This window comes from Protopterus annectens, chromosome 2.part1 (assembly GCF_019279795.1).
Source record: "Protopterus annectens isolate FY-2018-M chromosome 2.part1, PAN1.0, whole genome shotgun sequence".
Lineage (NCBI taxonomy): Eukaryota > Metazoa > Chordata > Ceratodontiformes > Protopteridae > Protopterus > Protopterus annectens.
The window spans coordinates 1,170,756,834-1,170,783,911 of NC_056729.1; the positions used below are offsets into that span (position 1 = coordinate 1,170,756,834).

At 43.5% G+C, this 27,078-nt stretch overlaps 1 protein-coding gene across 1 annotated transcript in view; it reads left to right on the forward strand.

Annotated features, from left to right (window-relative positions):
* LOC122794370 (large neutral amino acids transporter small subunit 2-like) overlaps positions 1-27,078 on the forward strand; it is a 724,393-nt gene that overhangs the window by 458,330 nt on the left and 238,985 nt on the right. Inside the window, exon 9 of the mRNA XM_044062706.1 lies at positions 17,289-17,438. Within this exon, the coding sequence (XP_043918641.1) occupies positions 17,289-17,438 (150 nt within the window). The remainder of the gene's footprint in view (positions 1-17,288; positions 17,439-27,078) is intronic.

A 27,078-nucleotide genomic window follows, 5' to 3' on the forward strand; every position in this document is an offset into this window, starting at 1 on the left:
TCAATTTCAACAATTGGCTTAAGTATTGGTGTCATTCAAAGGGGATCCAATGCCTGTCAGCTTGGGATGATATGCACGACAAGCCACGATGGTTTGCTAGGGACGGCTTGCACCTGTCACCCCTGGGCTTTTGGATATTGGCAAAGGTTCTTGCTACCCCCATAGTGCCTTTTTTAGGCAAGGCTCAAAAGACAAACCCACCTCCATAGGTATCACAAGGGATAAGAAACTAAGAGTAATGCTACTCAGCGCTAGAAGTCTAAACCTCAAGATGCATGCACTCGAAACTCTCCTTAGCATGGAGAACATCGATATCTGTGCAGTAACAGAAACCTGGTTCAGGACTCCCGAGAGCACCCCAGCACTACCAGGTTATACCTCATACCATGCTTTTCGGCCCCAAAACTTGGACCGAACCACAAAAGGAGGGGGAGTATTGATATTCATCAAAGATACCCACCCCTCCAGGTTGGTGGCAAAGCACGAAGCATCAGAGACTATCCATGTGCAACTAACAGTGGGTAAAACGGCCTTCCAGTTATAGCCTGCTACAGACCACCCTCCCAAACCCAGGAACCCCACTCAGCCTTCCTGAAAACACTGGAAAATATGAAGGTCTCTCCAAACACCATTATATTTGTTGACTTCAGCTACCCAAACATAGATTGGGAGCATTACTGTAGCTCCAACACCCTTGCCCAAAGGTTTCTAGAATTCATAAACTCAAATGCTATGGAACAACTTGTTACCACTCCCACAAGAGGGAAAACATACTGGACCTGATCATCACCAACATGGGGACTCTATGCTCCAGACCAGAAGTGTATCCCTCACTTGTAAGATCAGACCATAAACTGATCTCACTGGATGTTCACATCCTGACCCCACCCCCTGCCCAGAAAACCACAGTGAAAAACTTCTCTAAAGCAAATTTCACACTCCTCAAAACCGAGGTGGAATCCTTCAAAGCCCCCGGGCCTGTGGAAAATGCGTCCCAGACCGCAGAATCCTTTATAAATGCATTCTATGAACACCTTCAGGAATGCATGGATCATGCAATCCTCCAAAGGCAGACGACCTGTCTGGTGGACCCCAGCCATAAACAAACTATACAATAGAAGGAGGAAGTTACTACATGATAGAGCAAAATCCCAAAAAGGGAAGGCCTCTCTGATCAGTATTAGCAAAAAACTAAGGGCACTCATAAAATCGTCAAAGGCCAGCTTTGAGAGAAAAATTGCACAGGACACTAAGGATAATCACAAGGCTTTCTTTGGTTATGTTAGGAACCTGGGTGGGAATTCCCAGATATGCTCAGAATTAGTCCAAAATGACAAAAAATACACTGATCCCACAGACATTGCCAGCATCCTAGCTGACAGGTTCAGTGCAAACCCCCCCCCCTCCCCACCAAAAGGGCAAATATCTATCCCAGCAGAGTGCTGCCCCCCCTGACATCTCAGATGCTCAGGTGGGAGCTGCCCGCTCCAAAGCAAAAAACACAGCATCAATGGGACCAGACGGTGTCCCAGGTTGCGTCCTACATGAACTCCAAGAAGAGCTAAACCCAAACATAAAACTACTGTTCAATCTCAGCCTTACTACATGATATGTACCCAAAGAGTGGCGTACAGCAACAGTGGTCCCTCTCCACAAAGGTGGTGCCTCAACGGACCCTGGAAACTATCCCCCCATAAGCCTGACTAGCTTGGTCTGCAAAGCTATGGAAAGGATCACTCATAAATAAAGATATTGGGGACCTACAGACACTGGATCCTACCCAGTTCGGCTTTGTGAAGGGCAGATCCTGCCTCTTAAACCTGGTTGACTTCTTTGAAACAGTCACCAAGGCCATTGACAAAGGGAAGGTGGTCCACACAGCCTATCTGGACCTCGCAAAAGCCTTCGATACAATACCCCACTCGGGCATTATAGATAAGCTCACCAGCTTAAATATAAACCCCTATGTCACTAGATGGGTTGCAAACTGGCTCAAGGACAGTACCCACATGGTTAGAATTGCTGGAGCCATGTCAGACTCCAAACCAGTTACAAGTGGCATCCCACAAGGCTCAGTCCTGGGACCTCTCTTGTTTGGTATATATTTCTCGGAGGTACAGGCCAACACGGAAGGACTGTGGCTGACCAAGTTCGCAGATGACTGCAAACTGGGCACCATAATCGACTCTCCAGCCGACACAAGCATCCTCCAAAAGGGCCTCATAGAAACAGACAACTGGTGCCAGAGCCATGGCCTCAAGCTAAATGCCAAAAAGTGTATAGTCATCCCCTTTGGCAGAAACAAAGTGCCCACAAATTACCACATAGGTGGTAATCCATTAAGTACAGAAGTAGTAATTAGGGACCTGGGGACCCAAGTTGATAGCAATCTCTCATTTGACAACCACCTGGCCAAAGTGGTTAGAAAAACATTTTATATAGCCCACCAAATAATGAAGGGATTCACATCTAGATTAGGGGAGGTCATCGTGCCTCTACTCATCCCTCATCAGGCCCATAATCGAGTACAATGCCCCTTTTGGGATGTACCTTACCAAACACCTGCAGCAACTGGAAAGACCCCAAAAGTACCTCACCAAGAGGATCAAAGGGCTCAAACAGATGCCATATGCTGCCCGGTTAAAGAAACTCCAGCTCTACTCAGTGGCATACCGCCAGCTCAGAGGTGACCTGTGCCTGACGTATAAGGCCATGTCCAACCCGGAATTAAGGGACATGCTGCACGTCAAAGAATCCAAATCCCATCGAGCTACACGCTCGAGAGACTTGAACCTCAACACTGAAATAAATAGGACATGCTGGAGGGACAGATTCATAACCCAGAGGCTCCCTTCACTCTGGAATAAAATCCCAGTCCAGGTTAGGCAGAGTCCCTCATTGATTCTCTTCAAGAGGAATCTTGATGAGTGGATGGGAGATCGTAGGTTTACCCCGGGTATCACTTCTGTGTCACTGGACAGAGGCACAGTATACTAACCTCGAAAAAGGGCGTAGCAAAATTAATTTAAAATGGGTGACGAAAGCCAAACATACTCTGGCTAGGCTTATAAATGCCCTAGGGCAGATAGCCTAGTATGAACCTATGAACCTATAAGGTATAGGTTCTGTGCCCTCTTTAATGCTCATACTATTAGAAAAAGAGCTGATATTGTAGCAAGACATTTTAGTTGATTTTTCCAGCACCGTGAAATGGTGTTGGTCTCTCAGGCAGTTCCTGACTTACCTAGGAAGAAAAAGGACAAGGATAATGATAGGCCACTAAAAGTTAGGCCCTCTCACAACTCTGGACTACAGGCTACTCTTACTCAAAGCAAGGCTATGACTGAACTCAGTGAGACACCTTCGCAGCCCCTGACGACAGCCAATGAACCGTTAAAGGCCTCTGCTGAGACCCATTCGGAGTCCGGAACGCCGACGGATCAGCTTTTTCCAGCCGGGATGTTGCTTTCTCCTCACGTGGTGGGTCTGGTGCCGCTTTGCAGGCACCGGCTTCCTCTGAGATCTCCCTGACATCCGAAGTCTGAATTGGGCCAATTACAGCACTGCCGTTCAAATTGACTCTATACAAGGCTTCTGAACCAGCTAGGTCCAGGCCTAAATCTACGGCCCCTTCCCAGGGCTGCAGCGTCCGACCTACTACTACCCAGCCTGCTTCGCAGTCGCAGCAGCTGCTCAAGATGGCAGAAGACCTCATTACTCTGATCAGGGGTAACCAACCCCACCCTTCTGCACTGGCCAAAAGAAAAGGGACACCTGACCAGGAATCATTTGATTCTGTTTTAGAGGACTCTGACATGGAAGACCAGCCCTTAGCAGCCTTTGAGGTCTCTTGATGCTGATGACCCCATTCCATCTGTCTTCCCCTTGAGGATCTTTCTTTTGGGGAAATACTAAATACCCTCAAAGAACATTTTCAGTGGGAGGCCCAGCACTACCCACAGTCTAAAAAGAGACTTAGGGAATCACTGGCCATTCCTCCTATCCTCGATGTTGTAGAAGATGTTTTCTTAGAATCTGCCCTCTCTCCAGATTCTGTCCCTCCAGTGCCCATAAAGCCAGATACTTACAGGGTGCAAGAGTCACACAAATTCCTTTTTAAAAACCATACTGCAGACCCTGAAGTAATTACTCAAGGCCCTAAGGGAGCTAGGACTAGCTCTTCTAAAACCTCACCCCAGCTGACAAGGAAAGCAGAGCATTAGACAGGATGGGTAAAAAGGTTTACACCTCAGTTACTTTAGCTGTCAGGGCACTAAGTTGCCAATTTCACATAATAACATTTCAACAGAATGTGCTCGAACTAATAAAACAGAAAATATCTGCCATGCCTGACAGTAGCACTACCAGAGAATTAACAGACTTCATACACTCTAGCTCTCGGGTAGCAGAGCACTCCTTGCATTGTGGTTTTGATGCCTTAGAAGCCTCTACCAGGGCTGCAGCTACAGGGTTAGTTATCAGAAGGCATGCCTGGTTAAGGGAGCAACCTTTGCCTGACCAGGTAAAATCCAAACATTTAGATGCATCTCTAGATAAGGAGCAGTTGTTTGGCCCCAAGGCCAAGGAGGTCATAAAGTAAATGGAGCACAAAGCCAAGTCCATGCAGACTGTCAAGGATTTTTTACAGGTGCAACCTTCCAGGTTCAGCAGAAAGCTCCCTACTAAGCACTGGTCCTTTCCTTCTCAAGCAAAGCCAGTGCAGAGAAAGGGACATAGGGACAGAACCCGTAGGCTGCAGGCATGCAACCAACAAAGAACTAGGCAGTGGACCACTGCTGCTCCTAGGCAGGGGAATTCTATGCCCACTACCTTTTCCAGAGACTCTCAATGACTCCCTACCCCCTCCTTGGCCCCCCATGTCCCCAGACAAGCTAGGAGGAAGACTCTCCCTCATCCTAAAAAGCTGACTGGCTATCATCTCATATCTATGGGTCTTGAAAATTATTACCAGAGGGTACAGATTCTATTTCAAAGAAAAACCCAGGAGGTCAGGTTACCCAGTTGTCCCTGCAGGCCAGAGAGCAGAAGCCTTTCGCCAGATCCAAAAGCTTTATGCCCAGGGACCTATAGAACCCGTGCCCAAGGAACAGACCAGAAAAGGATTTTACTCAAGACTGTTCCTGGTCCCCAGAAAGTAGGGCACATGGCACCCTATCCTAGACCTCTCCACCCTGAATCTGTCCCTTCTGACTCCAAAATTCAAAATGTTAACACTACAAAAAACACTACCCATGCTCATGCCACAAGCCTGGCTAGTGACCCTAGATCTGAAGGATGCCTACCTGCATATCCCTATCACAGTCCTGCAGGAGCTACCTAAGGTTCAGAGTAGGGGCCCAACACTTTCAGTTCACTGCACTGCCCTTTGGCTTATCCACTGCTCCCAGAGACTTTATTAAGTGCTTGGCTCTGGTCATTGCCTACTACAGGCAGAGAGCCATACACATTTACCCCTACCTCAACGACTGCCTCATACAGGCAGATACCAAGAAAAAGCTCCTACAGGACCTCTCCTTTGTGCAGACCCTACTGACCTCACTGGGATTCACCATCAACCTGGAGAAATCCCAGCTATTACCCACACAAAGGATTACCTTCCTGAGCACCCATCTGGACACTTCCATACAACTGCCCCCCCTCCCCCCCAAGAAGAAGACCTCTTCAGTCCTACTTCCAACAGCTGGCACTAAAGACCCACCTCGCAGCCAGGAAAATAATGCAACCCCTAGGATACATGGCTTCCTGCATCCTGCTGGTACCCTTTGGCAGATTGCATTTGAGGAAACTGCAGTGGTACCTAAGAAATCTGTGGTGCCAACACTCCTAGTCTCTGGAGCAACAACTCCCACTAATTCCTTGCCTAAGGAAGGAGCTCCTCTGGTGGGCTCAGGCTTGCTTCCTGAACAAGGGCCTTCCCTTTGTCCTTCAACCACACAAGCAAACCCTCTCCAGAGATGCCTCAGACATTGCCTGGGGAGCCCACACAGGACTATTCAAACCCTGGCATTTGGGAAAAGGAGGTTCTAGGTCTCTACATCCGTCCAAAAGATATGCTAGCGGTGCACAGAGCCATCTTAACCTTTCAAAAGCATCTGTCACCAGGGTTCTCTTAATCAGGACAGGTAACACTACTGTCATGTGATACATCAACAAACAGGGGGGCACTCATTCTTACTCCCTGTGAAACCTTGCCATGGAAATCTGGCAGTCAGCCTGCAATCTGGGACTACATCTCACAGCTCAATACCTTCCAGGGAAGCAAAACACCCTGGCAGATCATTTAAGCAGGCAGATCGTGGACCCCCACGAGTGGCAATTGCGCAGGGACACTTTCTTACAGATCAGTCGTATCTGGGGGGAACCAGACATAGACCTTTTCGCAAGCTACCAGAACCATCAACTGACCAAATTTTGCTCGACAGTTTCACCCAAAAGCCTGGAACGTGAATGCCCTCTCCTAACACTGGGGTAGCCTGTTTGTGTATGCCTTTCCCCCACTATCTCTGATACCCAGAGTACTACTCAAGATCAGAGAGGAAGGACCAAGGGCTATCCTGATTGCCCCAGACTGGCCAAGGCAGCACTGGTATCCCATGCTCCTCAGCATGACCATGTAACCTCCCTTTTCCCTGCCCTCTGCCTCAAACCTTTCTGACACAATAAGGAGGGAAGCTCCTGTATTCAGGCCTGGCCACACTCAAGCTAACAGCATGGCTGATTCCTCAAAGGCAGATATCTCTTCAGTCCTCACCAATCAGGTGTTAGACATTATTATGGAGGCTCGTAGACCCAATACCAGGAAATCTTATGCCTTTATGTGGAAGAGATTCACCTGCTGGTGCTCCAGCAGTGGCGCTTCCAGCACTACAGCCTCTTTACCACTGGTCCTGGACTACCTAGCAGAGCTCCTCCATAATGTTTTGTCTTACTCCTCTATCATGATTCATGCTTAGTCTATCTCAGCCTCTGTCCATGTGGATCAGCCTTTATTCTCTCAACACCTCTTAAAACAGTTCCTCAGAGTCGTGGCTCATATCACACCACATAGAAGGCCTCCTGCACTAGCTTGGGATCTTAACTTTGTCCAGGAAAAGCTGACTCTGCCCCCTTTCAAGCCAGCTTCCTCTGCAGATCTCAAATTCCTCTCTTGGAAAACTGCCCTTTTGCTAGCCATCACTTCTGCTAGGAGGGTATCTGAGCTTATGGCCACTGAGTCCTTCATCATCTTCCATGCGGACAGGGTCTGTCTAAGAACTACCCCTCCTTTATTCCTAAAGTAGTCTCTGATGTAACCCTTACCCAGGCCATACATTTACCTACCTTCTTTCCTAGACTCACAAATAGAGGGGAGAGAATTCTGCATACCTTAGATGTGCACAGACAGCTGAGAGTTTACCTTGAAAGGACCAAATCAATCAGGAAAACTGACCAGCTACTGGTTTCGTTCGCCCCTGGGGCAGAGGGGAAACCCATTTCTAAGCAGACCATTTCCAAATGGATCTCTCATTGCATACATTTCTGCTACACCTTCCATGGAAAGGGTCCTCCCAAAACCATCAGATCCCATTCCACAAGAGCAGCCTCTACCTCCACATCCTTTCTGAAGGGGTGGTTCCTACTAAGGAAATTCTGGAAGCTGCTACTTAGACATCTGTACACACTTTCACCAAGCACTACCAGCTAGCTACATTCTCTGAATCCAGGGCTGGATTTGCATCTGCAGTCCTGCAGGGCATGCTAGCATCCCCATAATTTGTACAACTTTCCTCCACCCACTTGCTCAGCTTTTGGATTATTCCCACAAGTGATGACTGTAACAGTGAAACAAGAAGAACATAGTACATTGTGTACACTTACCATAAATGTAGATGTTCGAGTGTGTTCACTGTTGCAATCCTGTTTCCCTCCCACTTCTCTCCCTTTCTTGCCTTGTGTATACATCTTTTCTGTGGCTCCTAACCTTTGGGGGCAAAAAAACTGATGTAATGCATCGGCTGTCTCCCTTTATAGCCCTGGCGTCAGCCACACTCCCAGAACACCTGACGCAGGAGGGAAAACTTTACTCTGGTATTCGGGCTGACCGAGGGGTATCCAGCAGGGATAACCCACAAGTGATGACTGCAACAGTGAATACACTCAAACATTTACATTAATGCGAAGTGTACACAACTGTACTTTTCACTGTTCTGGTACTTTGTGTGCATATGTATATTGAGTGGGTTTGTGTATAATATATATATATATATATAGAGAGAGAGAGAGAGAGAGAGAGAAATGTATATGTAAGCTTTACTAAGGAACATCAAACATCAGAATGCTGAAGAAACAAAACACCAAAAAACAATGTCTGAAATACAGAGGTTTGAAAAAATTAAACTGCAAGTGTTTTTTGCTCTGCATCCCCTGATAATGAGGGGGCAAGCCCTGAACACCATGTGAGATTTTTCTCAACCTGAGTACCCAGGTCTCTCACCACAGGTTGTGTTATTAGGGTTGCCATTGATGTGGTAATCAGTAGGGGGCCGTGTTTTTGCCAAATGGTATGGTAATACATTTTTTTGTGTTTAACTTAAGGCCATGACTTTGGCACCGATTATTTGTAGCTGTGAGACCCTCTTGCCATATGTTAACATCAATTGGGGAGTCAGTAACAGCACCCAACTTAGTGATCCGCAGACTTGGTCAGCCACACAGGGCCTTTGCCTTTTCCTGGACCTCAGAGAAATATATGCCAAACAGTAGGGGTCCCAGGACAGATCCCTGGGGAACACCACTAGTGATAGGCCTGCTGCCAGAGGTGGCAGCACCTTTTTTGACCTTGTGGGTACTATATATAAGCATTTGGCCACCCATCTGACTAGATAGGGATTAACACCAAGTTATGTTAGCTTTTCGATGATGCCCAAGTGGGGGGTTGTGTCAATGGCCTTGACCATGTCAAGGTAAGCTGTGTGTACTGACTTTCCCTCATCCAGGGCCTTGGTGACAGTCTCAAAGAAGTCAACTAGGTTCAGTAGGCAAGATCTACCCCTGACAAATCCGAATTGGGTGGGGTTGAGTGCTTGGAGATTGCCTATGTCCTTGTTTCTGAGATCCATAATAATACGCTCCATGACTTTACAGATCAGACTTGTCAAGCTGATGGGGCAGTAGTTTCCCAGGTCAGTAGTGGCACCACCTTTGTGCAAAGGGATTAAGATGGCAATTCTCCACTCTGCTGTAATGAAGCCTGGAGTTAGGCTGTGGTTGAATAGGGTGTTCAATGGCAAAGCTAGTTCTTGCTGGAGATGGTGCAGAATACAGCCTGGGATACTATCAGGTCCCATGGAAGCTGTGTTCTTTGCCTTGGATAGGGCCTTTAACACTTGTCCCACACCTGACATCTCTGTAGATCAAGTATCGGGGGTGTCAACTGGGCCTTTGTGGGGTGATAGGTTCAGCGCAAACTTCACCCCCTTATCAGCCAGCAGGTTGGCTAAGTCAGCAGGATCAGTGTCAGTGGTATCCTTAAGTACTAGTTCGGAACAAACTTTGGCTTTGCCATGGAGGTTCCCAATGTAACTGAAGAAGGACTTGTGGTTTCCCTTTGATTTTGGAGGCTAGTTTCAACTCATAATTGGCTTTGGAGGTTTTCACTAGTGATTCGTTTGCTGAGGCAGAAGAGGGAGTTTTTCCAATTTGGAATTTGTTCCTTTTTACCCTTGGACAACAGTTTCTTCCTTTTATTATAAAGCCTGTTGATAGAGGATGTTCACCAGACAGGTTTTTGTTTCCTTGAGGAACAGATTTTTGGTTCTGTTAGGTATGGCTGAGTCCATGCAGTTGTACAGGTGCTTGTATACTACACTGGTGTACTTTTCAGCATAGTTGTCTGCATCATCTGTGGGGGGGGGGGTCATGTGAAGTTGCTGATAACCCTCCCTTAGGAGGTTGTAGTCAGCTTTTGAGAAGTTTTTTAGCCTGGATATGGCTGGAGAGGGGTTGGGTGGGATAGAAACTTCGAATGAGACAGACCAATGATCTGATCTCACCAGGGAAGAACATACTTTGGGAGTGGTGCAGCAGTAGCCCATGTTGGTGAGAACCAAGTCCAGTATGTTATCTCCCCTTGTGGGGGGATAAGCTAATCCAGTGTATTAGAACTGATGAAGTCAAGGAATCGTTGTGTGATTGCATTAGTACAGGAATAGTTCACCCAGTCTGTGGTGGGGTAGTTCAAAGTTGTCACCAAGGATCAGGGTGTTAGGGGGTGCCTTGATGGAGTCAAGTAGATCAAGTAGGAGGTGTGGGTGTTGTGAGACATGGAGTGGGGTATATAGCTGGCTTTAACTTGGATGGGTTTCTTGCCAGCTGTCATTTGCACCTGGAGTAATTCCAGTGCTTCATGTTGGTAAACCAGTGTGGAGGTGTGCCTGCCCTTAATGAAGATAGAGACTCCACCACCCTTAGTCTTTCCAACCTCATTTTGGAGTCAGAAAATGTGGAATGAGGTATAGCTTGGTAAGGCAGGTGTGCTTTCTGCAGCCCTGAACCAAGTTTCCGTGGCTGCACAGACATCGGCATCTTCCATTGTGAGGAGCCAATGACCTGTTATACGGAAGAGACAAGGTGATAGTCATACTGACTACAAGAAATCTGAACAGGGAATTGAGGGACTTATTTATTTATTTTATTTTACATTTGTTGACTGAGATAGTCCGACTGGATATATGTCAATTTTCAGCGGAGGCACGGGGTGAAAAACTCCGAGGTTAACAGTAAAAACACAAAGACAATTTAGAAAAAGTAGCTACATACATTCATTTGCACACCAATAACAACGGTAGTTACAGTAGTAGCATACATACAGTAGTTACATTGCTTGCAGTGGTTAAATTACATACATATTCAGACTTGATCAGTTACAAATACTGGGTAGAAATATTTTTTATCTGAACATTCTGGCTAAATCAGACAATTCATGTGCCCTTCCTGTTATAGGACAGTACTTGCTAAGATTGGGTAAAAGGGCTAGACCTATTTGGTATGAAACTAGTATATTTAAAATGGGACATGAAGTAGTGCTGTAGAGAGAGCACTTCCCCTTCTCTTTGCAGTAAGTGCTGTGGGATCTTTAACATCCTCCTGAGCTACTGTCAACTCAAACAGATAAGGCCTCAGCTTAACATGTCATCGAAAGGACAACACAGTCAGTAGTGCAGTACCCACTTCTGCTATACCACTGTCAGTAATTTACAATTAATCCATCTATCTGTTGTGGGACTAAAACCCACAGCCTGTAGAGTTTCTGAGATTTCTCATAATGGTTGTGTATATTGTATTGTTTGTACTCAATGAGGACAGTGGCACAGTTTATTAAAGTGAATTGCTCTGTTGCGAGATTTTGCACAAGCAGTCCTTTTTCTGCAGTTGCCAGCATACAGGACCATTTGTGTAATACATATGGCACCTCAAAGTTCTGAAATTCAACTTTATTGTATTCCACTCCATACGTTTACAACCCGGTATGTGACAACATGAGAATAGTGGAGTTAATGATGAAGATGATAAAATCTACATGTAGATTTGATACATAATTTAAACCCATTCATCATATGAAAACAGTGCAACTGTGATCAGTATTGTACACAAGAAAGGTTGTAGTTTATTTACTGCTATTCTAGTGGCAGTAGTAAAGTAGCCTGGTCAGTCCAAGTTGGAAAACGTGCATGGAGGCTTTTTCACTTTTGGCAAGTTAGTGTGTTTTACATAAAGAGGGCTGGGAATGTAATTCCAGTGGGAGTAGAAAGGTAATCTGGTCTGTCTGAGTTGGGAAGTGCACAATGAGGCTTAAAGCGAGAATTACTTCTTGTAGCTAGTTGGTACCTTTTCACATTTGTCCAACCAGTGTGACTTTACATTAAGAAGACTGGCACTGCTATTTTAGTAGCATTAATACAGTAACCTAGTTAATTCAAGTTGGGAAACACACATGGAGGCTGAAAATGGGATTGTTTCATCAGCCAGAGGGCTTTGTAGGGACTTAGTTGGGTGTTTATTTGCATTTGAGAGCTACTTTGCTGTGCTTTTACATTAATAAGTTCCAGGATAATTCATCTTGTGACAGAAGGTGTTTACTTGGTCTCTCTGAGTTGGCAGACACTCCAGGGAGCTTAAAGTGTAGTCTTTTATCGACCAGAGTGCACAGGAGTTAGTTTTAAGATTTTTCTGTTTGCTATGAATTAGGCAAATTTTTACAAAACTGTTCACCGCTAAGTGGTGGCTAGTGGTACCCAATACAGTAGCAAAATAATGAACCAAATACTTGGGACTTTAACCCCTAACACAGAAAGGCTTTGCGTGGAGCAAAGCTTAGGGCAGCTAGATAGTGTCATACAGCACTAAGATCATAGCACAATCAGAAATCTAACCTTCACCCTAGACACCATACAAATGACCCCTGTAAAACCAATACCCTAAACCTTAATAGCCCAACCCTAGTACAGGTACTGACAACATGGATTTGCAGTTTCCTAATGTCTATGTGACCAGCTTGGCAGATATGGGATTCCTGTTACAATATAGCAATTGTCTCATATACTCAGACAACCTTTTAATCTTTAAAGAAGCTAACATAGTATGCAAGAAGTGTACATACATAACTTCCTTACAAACATGATTGTCAAAAACACAGACTAAATCCTTCACACATACTGCTTACCACACACACAGACATTATGCTGAGGCACTTAAAAGATACCTCTCCAAGCATTAAAGACCTCTTAAGCTGTCAAACTGCAACACCTGTCCTCCGCAATCACTATAGCACACAACAAAAGTAACAACTAACACTGCACATAAGCTTACACCCACTGGTACGCTAAGAACAAATCACATAAGGCAAGCAAACATTTACCTAGTATTCTTTGTCATAGGGGATTCTATTGTACGAGACATAGATACTCCTGTCACCAGGATGGACAAGAAGATAATAGCTAGTTGCTTGTTTGGAGTTAGGGTCTGCAATATCACGCACAGACTCGGGTCACTGCAACGTATGTGCCAATATGATTGTCATAGTTCATGTGGGTGTAAATGACATGAGGCACATCTCAATGGACTGTATGAAAATAGACATTACGGATCTCTCTGAATATGTGTCACAGACATGTACATGCCTTGCAGTAAGCAACTTTCTACCTTCACTAAAGATAATGCCACAGTATGAACAGAAAATGATTGAGTTTAATAATTGGCTTAGTTTCTGGTGTCATTCTAGGAGTATCCAGTATCTATCAGCAAGGGAGGACATGGTTACAAACCACGTTTCTTTGCCAAGGATGGTCTGCACCTGTTCCCCCTCAGCTTTTGAATACTGGCTAAAACTTTGCAGCCTTTTTAGGCAATGTCAAAATGACAAAACTACCAACATAGCAAAAAAAAAACAAAAAGCTATCTTAATTGTTACTGCTCAGTGCTAGGAACCTAAACAAAAAAGTCCACACCTACAAGCTGTTCTCACTCTGGAGAATGTAGACATCTTTGCTGTTACTGAATCTAGATTTAAAGCCAATGAAAGTACTCCAGCAGTAGAAGGCTACAGTGATTTCCACACATTTAGACCAATAGTAGCACAGACAGGGGCTAAAGGTGGGGGTGTCTCAGTCTGTGTTAGCAGCAAGTACAACTTTAGGTTAGCTAAACGGATGATGCCCTGGAGTTCATTCATGTCCAAATCTCCATAGACAAGGTTCCCTACCATGTACTGGCCAGCTACAGATCAGCCTCTGAGCCACAAAGCTCGCATCTCTAACCTATGTCTACTAGAGGTGCTCACCATCCAACCAAATACCCTATTCAGGGAAGATTTTAAGTACCCCTCCAAAGACTTGCAAATGTACACTGCCTCTAACTCAAGGCACAACATTTCCTGGACACCCCCCCCCCTCCCAATGTCATATCCTTATTGGTGAAATCAGACCACAGAGTTGTCTCCCTCAAAATAAAATTCAACCCGGTAAACCCAACTAACAGTAATGAACTTTGCTAAGGCAAACCACATCCTATTAAGCAACGGTTTATCAAAAATCGCGGCTCCCCAAACCCTGAGAACACAACTGCCTATGCAGAATTATTTACAGAAACCCTGTAGAAACATATAAATGGCTGCATTGAGTCTGCAGGACCTACCAGAAGTAAGCCTAGATCTAACACCAAAAATAAATCAGTGGTGGAATCCTTATATTAACAGGACATGTAACAAAAGCAAAAAAGTCATGGTCAAAGTCAAGAGGAGCAACTCTCGCAGACACAAGAGCTCTCTGATTAAACTAAACAAAAAACTCAGAGGTCTAATACAGGTCCATTACATGTTTAGGATAGCCTCCCAGGCTAAAGACAGTCACAAGGCATTCTTCAGCTTTGCCAGGAATAATACTCATTATTGTGTAGAACTGGTGGTAAATTGCACAACCTTCACTGACATAAATCTACTTGCTGTTAAATTTAGCAGTAACTTCATCCTCCACTACCCTCCGTGAAATCCCTTCTAGTATATCCCCCTAACTATTAAAATGAATCTGGTCCTGGAGGTGCTCACTTTGGCCAAAAACACTTCTTCATTGGGCCTTTACAATATCCCCAGTTGCCTTCTAAATAGCCTAAAATGTGACCTAATAGTACCACTTGAGGCACACTTCAGCTACAGTGTCAAAAAAAGGTTACATCAGATGAATGGAGGACTGCAACTGCCATCTCTCTTTGTAAGAGTGGGCCATCAACTGAACCAAGGAACTACAGACTCATTAGTCTGACAAGTCTGATACGCAAAGCCATGGAAGGTATTATCATGGAAGTGACCAACAAGGACACTGGCAACCTACAGACACTGGACCCATCCCAGTTTGGCTTTTTAAGGAAATATCTTGCCTACTTAGCCTGGTAGACTTCTTCAAGAGGATGACCATGCCTGTTGATGAAGAGCAAATGGTTCATATTGCCTACCTTGACCTGGCCAAGGCATTCAATACTATACCCAACTTAAGTATTGTTGACAGACTCTTAGGAGGAGACATAAATCCCTACATAACTTGATGAATTTCCAGCTGGCTCAGAGATAGGAACCAAGAAGTTAGGATCCGCGAGACCACCTCCACCAAGAAACTAGTCACCAGCAGAGTACCCCCAGGGCTCTCTTTTGGGCCTGCCACAGTTTGGCATCTTCTTCTTGGAAGTCAAGGATAATGTCAAAGCCCTCTCCCTCATCAAGTTTACAGATGACTGTAAATTGGCAGCTGTCAAAGATTCTCCCCATGAAACCAACATTCTTTGAGTGTGTAATGCAAATAAATGATTGGTGCAAAGGCCATGGATTAAAACTCAATGCAGAGAAATGCATTATAGTGCCCTTTGGAAATGCATATACCCAAGCTAATTACCTCATTAATAAAACACCCCTGAGAGATGATCAAATAATTAGGGATCTGGGAACATATGTAGACAGTAATTGAGAGTTTGATCAACACAGCTAAAATATTAAGAAAATCATTCTAGTTTGAACAACTCGTATAAATAAGAGTATGGCATCCACGTCCAAGGAAGTAATAGTACCACCTACTCAGTCCTTTTTAGACTCATTATTGAGTATAATTCCCCTTTTGGCATGTACCTAACTAGGCATGTTCAACAGCTGGAATTCCTCAAAGGTTCCTCACCAGGAGAATCCAATGTACGATTGCTCTGTCCTACGCAGATTGCATTATATTCTTGTTTCTGTACTCATTCTCATTCGTGTTACTGAGAGGCGATCTATGCCTAGCATATTAGGCATCTTTGGATCCAGCTGTGATGGATCTCTTGCACATTTGCAAGACAAACCCCACCAGAAACACTAGATTCAAGCACCTGAACCTGCTGGAGTGACTGTCTCAAGTATCCCAGTGCTATGGAATAAGCTTCCATCCCTGATCCTGTTTAATAGAAATCTTGATCATTGGATAGGAAATCAAAAGTTTGCCCCTGGCCTGTCCCCCATGTCCCAAATGGGCAGAGATCGGCAGTAAGTAAGTTAGTTTCCAACTAACATAGCCCCCACACACATTACATAACCCTTACCTACCTCTTTACAAATATACCGCACCATACAGGCATCCAGGGAACTCTGGAACAAAACTGGGTTGGTTGTAAAGACCCTGGTGGCCCTCAGCTTAGTATGAAGGTATGAACCAATACTTTTGCTTACTTGCATGGAATACGTCAGAGCTTTATATCTTCATCAAGTTATTCATTGATAAGCAGCTGCAAGTATTGGAAATTATTTATTTGAAAAGGCATATGAGAGATAGTTGCTGGGTTTTCTTGTGTTGTTTTTCATATGAAGAAGGTACAGGTTTAAATGTGCAAACAATTTCATTTTCAGAAACATGGAGTAAAGGACGGATCAATATTAGACCACTTGATTTAAATTGCACAATTTTGTTGCTGCGACTTCTCGTTTTTTCCCCTTTTTCTAAACAGACTGTCATTACCTATTTACAAGATGTGCACATGAAAGATTAAATGGTCACCTTATTTAGCCCACATGCTTTAAACATTTTGAAATCTAGTTCAGTGACTTTCTGTCACCGATTCATTTTTTAAGTAAGAACTGACTTCCTGTGTAATTTATTAAAAAGGGTGTGATAATTACATGGGTTGATATATTTTTAATATGAAAACTTAGTGAAGGGATACTTTTGCAAACTAGTTTGCAGTTGCAGCTGACCTAAAGGATAGATAAAAGGACTTTAGTTATATTGTCTAAAAGTCCCCACAGCAGTGTATACTGAATCCACAGATTCTTGCTGTATTTTTCATTAAGTAGTATCACCTGGCTCCCTATTCAATAAATGAAAAGTCAAAATGTCGAATGGCCAAATATCCGAAAAGGCTGTTCCTCAAAATTAGTATTTTGGGGGGCTGTGCGCCCCCCCTGCTAATTATATATACCAACTCCGAGATCGCACTACAGTGAGGAAAAGGGAAATTTTCCAGTCTTCACTGTACCGCAGTCTTACAATAGCGATATCAAGGAATGGCCTTTTAGGATATTTGGCCGTTTGACATTTTGACTTTTCATTTATTTAATAGGGACCCCTGTCACCTAATGATGTAGTTGCTGTATTCATTTTGGTAATGTCAAAAAAGGTTAATAATTATCAATCTTCAGTTGTATCTTTTTTTTTTTATATATATATTTTTTTTCATTGCACTGCCTCATTAACTATTGCTTTTAAATCTGTGTTTTCCAGTGTCTATCCACCTTACTTATGCTGGTAACCAGTGACATCTACACACTGATCAACTATGTTGGCTTTATCAATTACTTGTTCTATGGCGTTACTGTTGCTGGACAAATTGTTTTGCGCTGGAAGAAACCTGACATCCCAAGGCCAATTAAGGTGAGGAGGACAAAAATGGGGGTGGGGGTGAGAGTAAAAGATTTCTGTGGGACCTGTCTGCAGTACCAAAATATGGTTCTTTACTATAATGAGTACAATCTGTTAATTGAGAACTTTTAATTGTTAAAGACTGTGAATTCCTTTGTTTGTAAAATACTTAATAGTAATCTATAACATTTTTTTCCACATCTGTAGTGAAACCTAAATGGTAGACTTTGACAACAGAGCAGGATTGCTTAGTTGTGAAGCCATCCAAGTTCACATCTTTCTTTTCTTTCTCGTCCTAGTTCCTCTGACTTCAGGGTATTGCCATCCCTCACTGTCCCACTCATTCCTTTTCCAGTGGCAGTGTGAATGGTATACTCAACAGGAAGCCAAGCATCTGCTCCTACTCAGGCTAACAGTTAGTTTTACTTATTTGATACTTGCACTTTCTTCTCTCTCTCCAGCACTACAGCTGCAATGATGTCCTGAACAACTTTAGTTATGTACATTACCATGTTTACCTGCTTAACTGGTGTGTGGTCTTTTCTGCGCATCTAAACAGGGACTGCTTGTAACTTAGCTGGTAAGCACTGCTGTTTGTCATGTAGTTGATGGATGTGACATGAAAACATCTTGGGAGAAAAATCATGTGTACTTGTAGTCAAGAGTTTTGCATGTCAGAACCTGTTTCCTTACATATATTGTCCTTTAACTTTGGGCTGTGGGACCCTGAGAAGAGGGAGGATGTGGATTTTGTTGTATGTGCATACCTTTTCCTCCGAGTTTGTGTGTTCTTGGAGTTGGTATATTTAGTGATCCACAATGTAGGGGCACTTTGAGATGTGCTGGAAGCTCTACCTCTTTTGACTGTTGCTTGTAAGAAATTTGATTTTTTTGTACCTTTAGATACTTTTGCAATTATTATTTGCAGGTTCCCCCTCAGACTTTTGTTACCTTCTCTACCCACTTCATACTTTGTTTAATTTTTCATTCATAGGCTTTCCAACCTGTTTGACTTCCAGGCTTTAGCTGTGTCTCTACTGATTCTTTCACCAATAAACATCCACTATCTGTTCTCATGCCAAACTCTTCTGTTCGCAGTCCAAAATAGTCATATTTTGCAATCTCTTTTTATGTTTCATCTTTTCTCCTTCCAAAGCTTCATTACAGTGTTTCCTAATTTTTCCACACTCATAGTTGCCAGCACGTGAAAGCTTCATATGCTCTCACTCTGATGTCTCCAGCACAAGTTCTGCATCATAAACCCTTTCCTTGTTAATGTACCTTGTGTTTGTTACTGTCTGCATACTAAATAGTTGTAACTGTAAAACTGTCCCTTTTCATTGTAATCTCTGTAATACCGCCCATACCTTAGTCTTTTAATTCTCTCTCTTCCAAACTGACTTTAGTTTATTATATACTTCACTGTCCTGTCATTCCCCCAGTGTGGTACTTAACTTATATAGGCTGCTCTTCTATTGTTAAAAGTTAATATACCTACCAACTTAACTACACTCCATTCCTGTTTATTCCCTTCCTTCTATTCTGTTCTATAACTTTTTTTGTATGCCATTAACACCTAACCAGTTGCCCTCCTTCAGGTGAAATTCTACCATTGCTTCCTCACAGATCCTATATAACTGCCTTCCTTTTCTAGTAACACTTAATGTATTGTTTTCAGACTTTTTCCGTAAAATCTACTTTTCATGTATCCTGTGCCTGTTTTGAACTGTGGGTTACCGCAAAGACTTTCTAGAGCTGTGATTCTCTGCATATGTATTTCTTTTGCTCCTAAGTTTTGCTTTCTGTATATGCCCTCCTTTAGCCCCTTTTGATACCCTACTTCCCATGTCATCCATTCTTCCTCTTCTGTTGCAACTTTGTTTAAACTTTGTGTACTCACTTAACCAGACTAACAACTAACACATACCTTAAGGTTATGTAGCCCCACCATGTGTCTTTATTCCACTGTTTTTCCTGTCTTTAGCTACTGTTGGCCTCTTCTCTTTTCAGATATCATGGGCTTAGATGTCCTGCATTTTCAAAATAATCTTTTCTTGTATGCTTAGTGTCAGGTGATGCATTCAGTAAAGGACCTGCTGCAAGATCATTACACATACATTGTTATGTTCTGTGGTGTGCTGGCATCCCCACACTGGTTTATCTAGCAGACTACTACACCTAATATACCGCATCTGTCTATCCCCTTCTATCATTTGATGGAACATGAGTTTCAACAAGTTACTCGGGTATTCTGCATGACTCTTGCCAACTGGCAATGATTGAAAAACACCATGACTGATTTTTAGTGCACGAAACCCACACAACCTCACCCTTTCCGTGAAACATTTGAACTCTGTAAGACATCAGTAAAAATATGGTGCATGTTTGCCAAAATAATAATAATGATGCTTTTTGCAAATAAATTGCAGGACTTGGTGTTTATTGAAGCAGCATCATCTTCTTGCTGTTCCCCTTTCAGGCTCCACCACCACATTTGTGAAGAGTAGGAGGAGGTATAGCTGTGCAGATAATCATGTTTACAAAATGTAGAGATGAAAAAAATATTTATGCATACCCTTTGAAACATGGAGCCCTGCTTTTTGTCCTTGCATACAAAGTGTCGAGAATTCCTATATGTTCATTTTGCTTTCGTGCTCATTTGAGATTCTTGTGATGGCTTGAGTGTCATTAAGGAGCATTTGCAGCAGTTTAGTGATGAGTATAATATCCCCTCCATTCTATAGTTCAGAGGTAATTAAGTTACATGAGATGCAGAAGCTGTTGGTAGGAAAAGGCTAACACAATCAAACACATTAATAATATGGCAGAAATTATTGCTGTTGAATGAATTGTCTCCAGTTGGAATTTTTCTATTGGCTTTGCAATAGGCATGTTTTACTGAGACTTGATTTTTATACATTGGAAGCTCACTGAAGCCCATGTAGTATATAATGTCATTTTGAAGGAAGGAAGTTCCCTGCTAAAAAAATGCTTTCTAGTACTCTGAGCCTCTTACTTCTACTGCCAGCTTGATAGTGTACATTGTATTCCCGGAAGTTACCATTAAGTTGCTATTTTATAACTCACCAGTAGCAGCAAAGCAGCGTTTCATTATGCTGTCAAGATGTTCTTCGTGTTTCACTGTTGCAGTCATTACATTTGGGTTATCCTGCTGGCAGGTTGCCCTCAGTCGGCTTGAATTCCAAAGTCTTGGGTCCTGCATCGGTTTCTGTCGCCTCTTCCCTGACGTCAGGTCATCAGGGGTATACAAGATGCAGCCAACGCCATTTTATTCAGTCTTTCTTGCCGCATGGTGCCCGAAGCAGAAGCAGTTAGCAAGTGCCTGTTGGCCGACTCCTGAGATTTTCGTGTTCGAGTTTCAGATCCGAAGTCTTCATTAAAAGCTAAGTACCCCATTGGGGAAACTTTTTTCTTGCTCCAGACCGATGTCAGAAAAAGTTAATAATTGTATTTCTTGTGGGAAGCAAAGTCCTCATAAGGACTTTCATTTTTACTGGATTCCTTGCCTAGGCCCTGACCACGACATTGCTACTTGTCGGTTTTGTGCTAGATTTAACCAACGTACTATTGAGCGTCGGTATGATTTTGCATTAAGCTATTTTGGGTGAAGATTTAATTATACAATGTTATCTGATAGCCATCCGACTATGGGAGTTCACAAAAAACGCAAAGAAAAAGACAGGCAACCAAGGTCCAAAACCGACGAAAAAGTTTCTCCTAAGCAAGTCGCCGGTTCTCAGTGAGGCGCTTTTGCAGCCCCTGACGCCGGCTACTTTAGAGTCGCAGGCCGCTACCGATTCCCCTGTGGAGTTGGCCAGGCCGCTGGAAACTCAAGGTATTGGAGCCTCGGAGATTAGTCCCGTAGAAGAGTCCAGAGCCACTGAGCAGGCATCAGCTTCTGAGGGTGTATTCAGACCTAAACAATTATATATAAAACCGACTTCAAAGACTAAAACACCTTTAAAGGCAAAGAAACAAGTTCATCAGCCACAAGGACAGGCCTCCATGCCCAAAAACAGATGCTCAAATGGCCGAAAACTTGATTACCTTGATCAGGGGTTCCCATCCCCCTCCTGATATAGAGGCCTAGGCAAGAGACAGACAATGAATCTTTAGATCAGGTTTCCATTTCTTCCGATTCCTCTTCTGATCAGGAGTATTCCCTTCCCACCTAGGAGGATTCTGATGCTGAAGAATCAATTCCTTCAGCTTCTCCTCCTGAGGACTACTCTATTGGGGAAACCTTGCATACTATGAGGGAGCACTTCCACTGGGAGAGCCAAGATTTTTCAGAATCTAAGAAAAGGCTCAGAGACTTCCTTTTACTACCTCAACACAGGCCTCTAGTTATTCCACATGTGTTGGACACTGTAGATGATGTGTTTTCGGAGTCTAGTCTGACCCCTGACTCTTTACCTCCAGCTCCTGTTAAGCTGGACAGATACTACAGGGTCCCTGACTCTCATAAATTCCTTTTCAAAAACCCTACTGCAGACCCAGAAACTATTTCTCAGGGTCCAAAAGGGGTCAAGGCTTCTACTGCAAACAACCCTACCCCCTCTGACAGGGATTCTAGGACACTGGATAGATGGGGAAAAAAGATTTCCACATCTGCTACTTTGGCTGTAAGGGCCTTAAATTGTCAGTTTCATATGCTGAAATATCAGCAATATATCATGTCACTGCTTAAACAGAAAATGATGGCAAATTCTGATTGTGCAGAAAACAAAGAAATGCAGGATTTATTGCATGCAGCTGAACAAGTTGGAAAGCATACTTTGCAATGTGGGTTTGATTCTCTGGAGGTCTCCTGCAGGGCCGGTGTTACGGGTTCTGTCATTAGGAGGCATGCTTGGTTAAAGGAACAAACTCTGCCCGACCATGTTAAAGCAAAATTATTAGATGCCCCTTTACAACATGATACCTTGTTTGGTGTTAAGGCAGAAGAGATGTTAAAGAAAATGGAGGACAAAGCTAAATATATGCAAACGGTCAAGTATTTTTTACAGGTGCAACCACCTAGATTTAGCAGACACTGGCCTACAAAGAATTGGTCCTTTCCATTCTCAGACAGACCTCAGAGGCAGATCACAGCCGCAAGGATCCTACACGTCTAAGCAGTGGAGTGCTTCTACCTCCAAAGGTGGAGAAGACAAAGCACAATCATACAGGAAACAGTCCCAATGACTTCCCCCTGCATGCACCAAGCACCTATCTTCTGGCAGCACCCTTAGGGGGAAAACTAGCACTTTTTTCTCAAAATTGGCACATTATAACCCAGGACAAATGGGTTCTAGACAGTGTCACAAGGCAACAAGTTTCATTTCCATACCCTGCTAAGGGCAAACGGTTGGCCAGACCTGCCAAAAAATCAATGGGCAGAGGCTCAAAAACAAGTTGCAGCTCTCATGGACATGAGGGCTATTCAACAAGTGCCACAGCAATAGCAGGGACAAGGATTTTACTCAAGATTGTTATTGGTACCCAGAAAGGACAAAGCATGGAGACCAATACTGGGCCTATCTATTCTAAACACTTTTCCTGGATATACCAAAATTCAAGATGTTGACCTTACAACAGCTTCTGCCCATGCTGGGCAGTAAGGCTTGGCTTGTGACTTTAGATCTAAAAGAGGCATACCTGCATGTCCCAATCAGGCAATCATGCAGAAGATACCTCAGATTCAAGGCTGGATCAAAGCATTACCAATTCTTTGCACTGCCCTTTTGCTTATCTACTGTGCCCAGGGTCTTCACAAAGTGCATGGCACCAGTAATTGCTTACTGCAGACAAAGAGGAATACAAATATATCCTTACTTGGATGACTGCCTCATGCAAGCTGAGAGCAAGGACATTCTACTACAGCATCTGATGTTTGTGATAAGACTTTTAACATGCCTAGGGTACAGTCAACAAAAATAAATCAAAACTAGTACCCTCTCAAGAGATAATACTCCTGGGTGCAAGCTTAAATACAACTGCCCAGATGGCTTATCTCACTACAGACAAACAAAGACAACTGACTACAGACAACTGACTACCTATTTCAAGGAAATGGCAACAAAGGCCCAGTTATCTGCAAGAAAAATTCTGCAGGCTTTGGGCTTTATGGCATCCTGTATCTTACTAATTTCATATGCAAGACTGCATATGAGGAAAATTCAATGGTACCTAAAAAGTGTCTGGACACAACATTGCCACAGCCTGGAAACAATGATTACTCTAATTCCCTGCCTGCAACAGGAATTTTGATGGTGGACAAAGGCTTGTCACCAAAACAAGGGACAACCATTCTCACTACCCCCAGCCAGGCAGAGCCTAACAACGGATGCTTCAGATTATGCCTGGGGGGCACACATGGCAGGAAGAGGCATTCAGGGAACATGGTCCTCAAACCAAAAGCATCTACATATCAGTCAATAAGAGATGCGAGCTGTTCAAAATGCCCTGACAGCCTTCAAGGACCTACTTCATCCGGGACAACTACTGATAAAGACAGACAACACCACGGTCATGTGGTACGTAAACAAGCAGGGGGGCACTCATTCTTACCCCCTGTGCAGACTAGCCATGGCTTTATGGGACACAGCATTGACTTACCAAGTTCATCTGCAGGCACAATTCCTGCCAGGAAAGGACAGTACTCTGGCAGACGAACTAAGCAGAAACCTCATGGATCCTCACAAGTGGCACCTGGATCCACTAGTCTTCAACATGATAACAAAGAAATGGGGATGCCCGGACATAGATCTATTTGCCTCCCCTCAAAACAATCAACTAAAAAGATTCTGCACAAGGATTTAACACAGACAAGCTTGGAAAGTGGGACACCTTATCTTTCAACTGGACAAACCTATCGGTGTATGCCTTTCCTCCACTGCCTCTCCTCCCCAAGGTACTCCTAAAGGTCAGGCAGATGAAACCAAAAATGATTCTGATTGCCCCAGACTGGCCATGCCAGTACTGGTATCCGATCTTAAGGAACTTGTCCCAGTGCCTAGCCTGGACCTTGCCTCAAATACCTCATCTACTGTCCCAACAAAACAATCAGATTCTGCACAGCCAGCTCAGGACCCTAAACCTGGCAGCATGGTGGATAATGTAGCCATACAAACCACTCCTCTCAGTAAAGCTGTGATGGATGTCATTTTAGAAGCCAGAAGGCCTAGTACTAGAAAATCCTATGCTGGGAAATGGAAAAGTTTTTGCGCTTGGAATCAAGCACAAGGAACTGACACAGCTGTTCCAAATATTCCTCAGATTTTACAATACTTAACTGAGTTGCTGGACAAAGGCCTATCTTTTTCATCAATTAAAATCCATGCCTCTGCTATTTCATCTCATTGCAATACAGAGCCACCACTCTTTTATCATCTTTTATTAAGGCAGTACCTCAGAGGAGCCAAAAACTTAAGGCCTCCAAGGAGAACGCCAATACCTGCATGGGACCTCAATTATGTCTTGGAAAAACTCACCTTACCTCCTTTTGAGCCAGCTGCTACTGCGGATATAAAGTTCTTATCTTGGAAAACAGCTCTGCTCCTAGCAATAACTTCTGCAAGACGAGTTTCAGAGCTACAGGCTCTCATGGCTGTGGAACCGTTTATCATTTTTTATCCAGACAGGGTCTCTCCGAGAACAAACCCTGCATTTATGCCTAAGGTTGTATCCAGTGTAGCCCTTAACCAAACAATTAATTTGCCAACTTTTTATCCAAATCCACAGAACAAGGGGGAGAAAACTCTGCATTCTTTGGACGTACACTGACAACTTAGATTTTACTTGGACAAAACTAAAGTTTTCAGAAAGACAGAACAATTACTAGTGGCATATGCCACAGCATCAAAAGGAAGGGCGATCTCCAAGCAGACTATTTCAAAATGGATAGGTCACTGCATTCGATTCTGCTACTCACAGCATGGCAAACCAGTGCCTAAGGGCATTAGGCCACATTCAACCAGAGCTGCAGCCACTTCTGCAGCCTTTCTCAGGGGAGAACCAACCAAAAACATTTTAGAGGCTGCTACTTGGAGTTCAGTGCATACCTTTACAAAACAGTACAATCTGCCTCTTTACTCTAAATCCAGGGCAGGCTTTGCCACTGCAGTTCTGTAGGGCCCTCATAGCCGCTCCTAATGCTGTTTAACTTCAGCCACCCAACCATAGCTTTGGGACTCGACCCAAATGTAATGACCGCAACAGTGAAACACGAAGAACATAATACAGTTGTGTACACTTACCATAAATGTAGATGTTCGAGTGTATTCATTGTTGCAGTCCAGGTTACCCTGCCACCCCCCTTATTTTTGCTGGAACTTATCTTTACTTCTCTAATCTATACAACCTGAGTGGTGTATTTGCCTATAGATGAAGGTAAAGCTTATTTTGGTGCATGTATGTTTTATTTACATAATTTTAGCCTACCCTTTTAGGGGCACCTGACATCGGGGGAAGAAAAACTGAATAAAATGGCGTTGGCTGCATCTTGTATACCCATGACGACCTGACGTCAGGGAAGAGGCGACAGCAACCGACACAGGACCCAAGACTTAGGAATTCAGGCTGACTGAGGGTAATCTGCCAGCAGGATAACCCAAATGTAATGACTGCAACAGTGAATACACTCGAACATCTACATTTATGGTAAGTGTACACAGCTGTACTTTCTTTTCCAGTAAAACAAAGGTTGCTCAGTCCTTGTCTTATGTGAAGCATGTTTCATAGTTTACACTCTAATATACTCATTAAACTGTGAAAGCCAGATTGTTTGTTCAAATTTATTTCATGAACTCATACATGCAATAGCTCTCTTTGTTTTGCCTGTGAATTGACAACCATGATCACCAAAAAAAAAAGACAGAATGCTACATCTTCTAGGGGGAAATCTTTATTTTCAAAACTTCAGCTTAGAACTTTTATCTATAAATTAGACTTCTTGAGTTCTCTGGAGTTTCTGCATTTTTTCTTGTGGAAGCTGAGCCTATCTGATAGGGAGAATTCAAAAGTGAGACGACCTCTGCTAATCATGAGGCAGTGGTGCTCAGTCAAAAAGTTGCTTTTGCTGTTACAGAAACATGATACAATTGATAATTTCTGCAGCCCACTTTGGATGTAAAAATTGTATGCATGTGGTCAAGCCAAACACCCAGACATTTGTACAACAGCACTTTTTTCAGTGAACCACTATCTGGGCCAGTGATCCATATACCCTTGCATTTATTAAGACATTTAAGCGGGTTGGCTATCATTTGATTTGTTTTACTGAAGCTGACCTTTAGGTTCCTTAGGTGACGAGGTGACGAGGCTGGCAGAGCTAAGGAAGAATAGCATTTGTGAATTACAAATAGCTTTATAGGAGTTGCCTGATTCCCAGGTAGCACTGTCCTCTGCAATTAGGAGATGTGATTGGTTTCTGAGAGATATTGATAGAGTTGGCGTAGATGGAGAGTAGCTGATGCTGGATGTCAGTAAGGACATAAGAAAACACTTACAGATAACTGAATGAGCCCCCCCCACACACACACACAAAAATTCTTACCCTCATCCCGAGTGAAATTATGAAGTAAGGGAACAAACAAATCCTGTCACGAGGGGAGTTTAATGGTTGGCAGTGGCAGGGACAAAAACACAC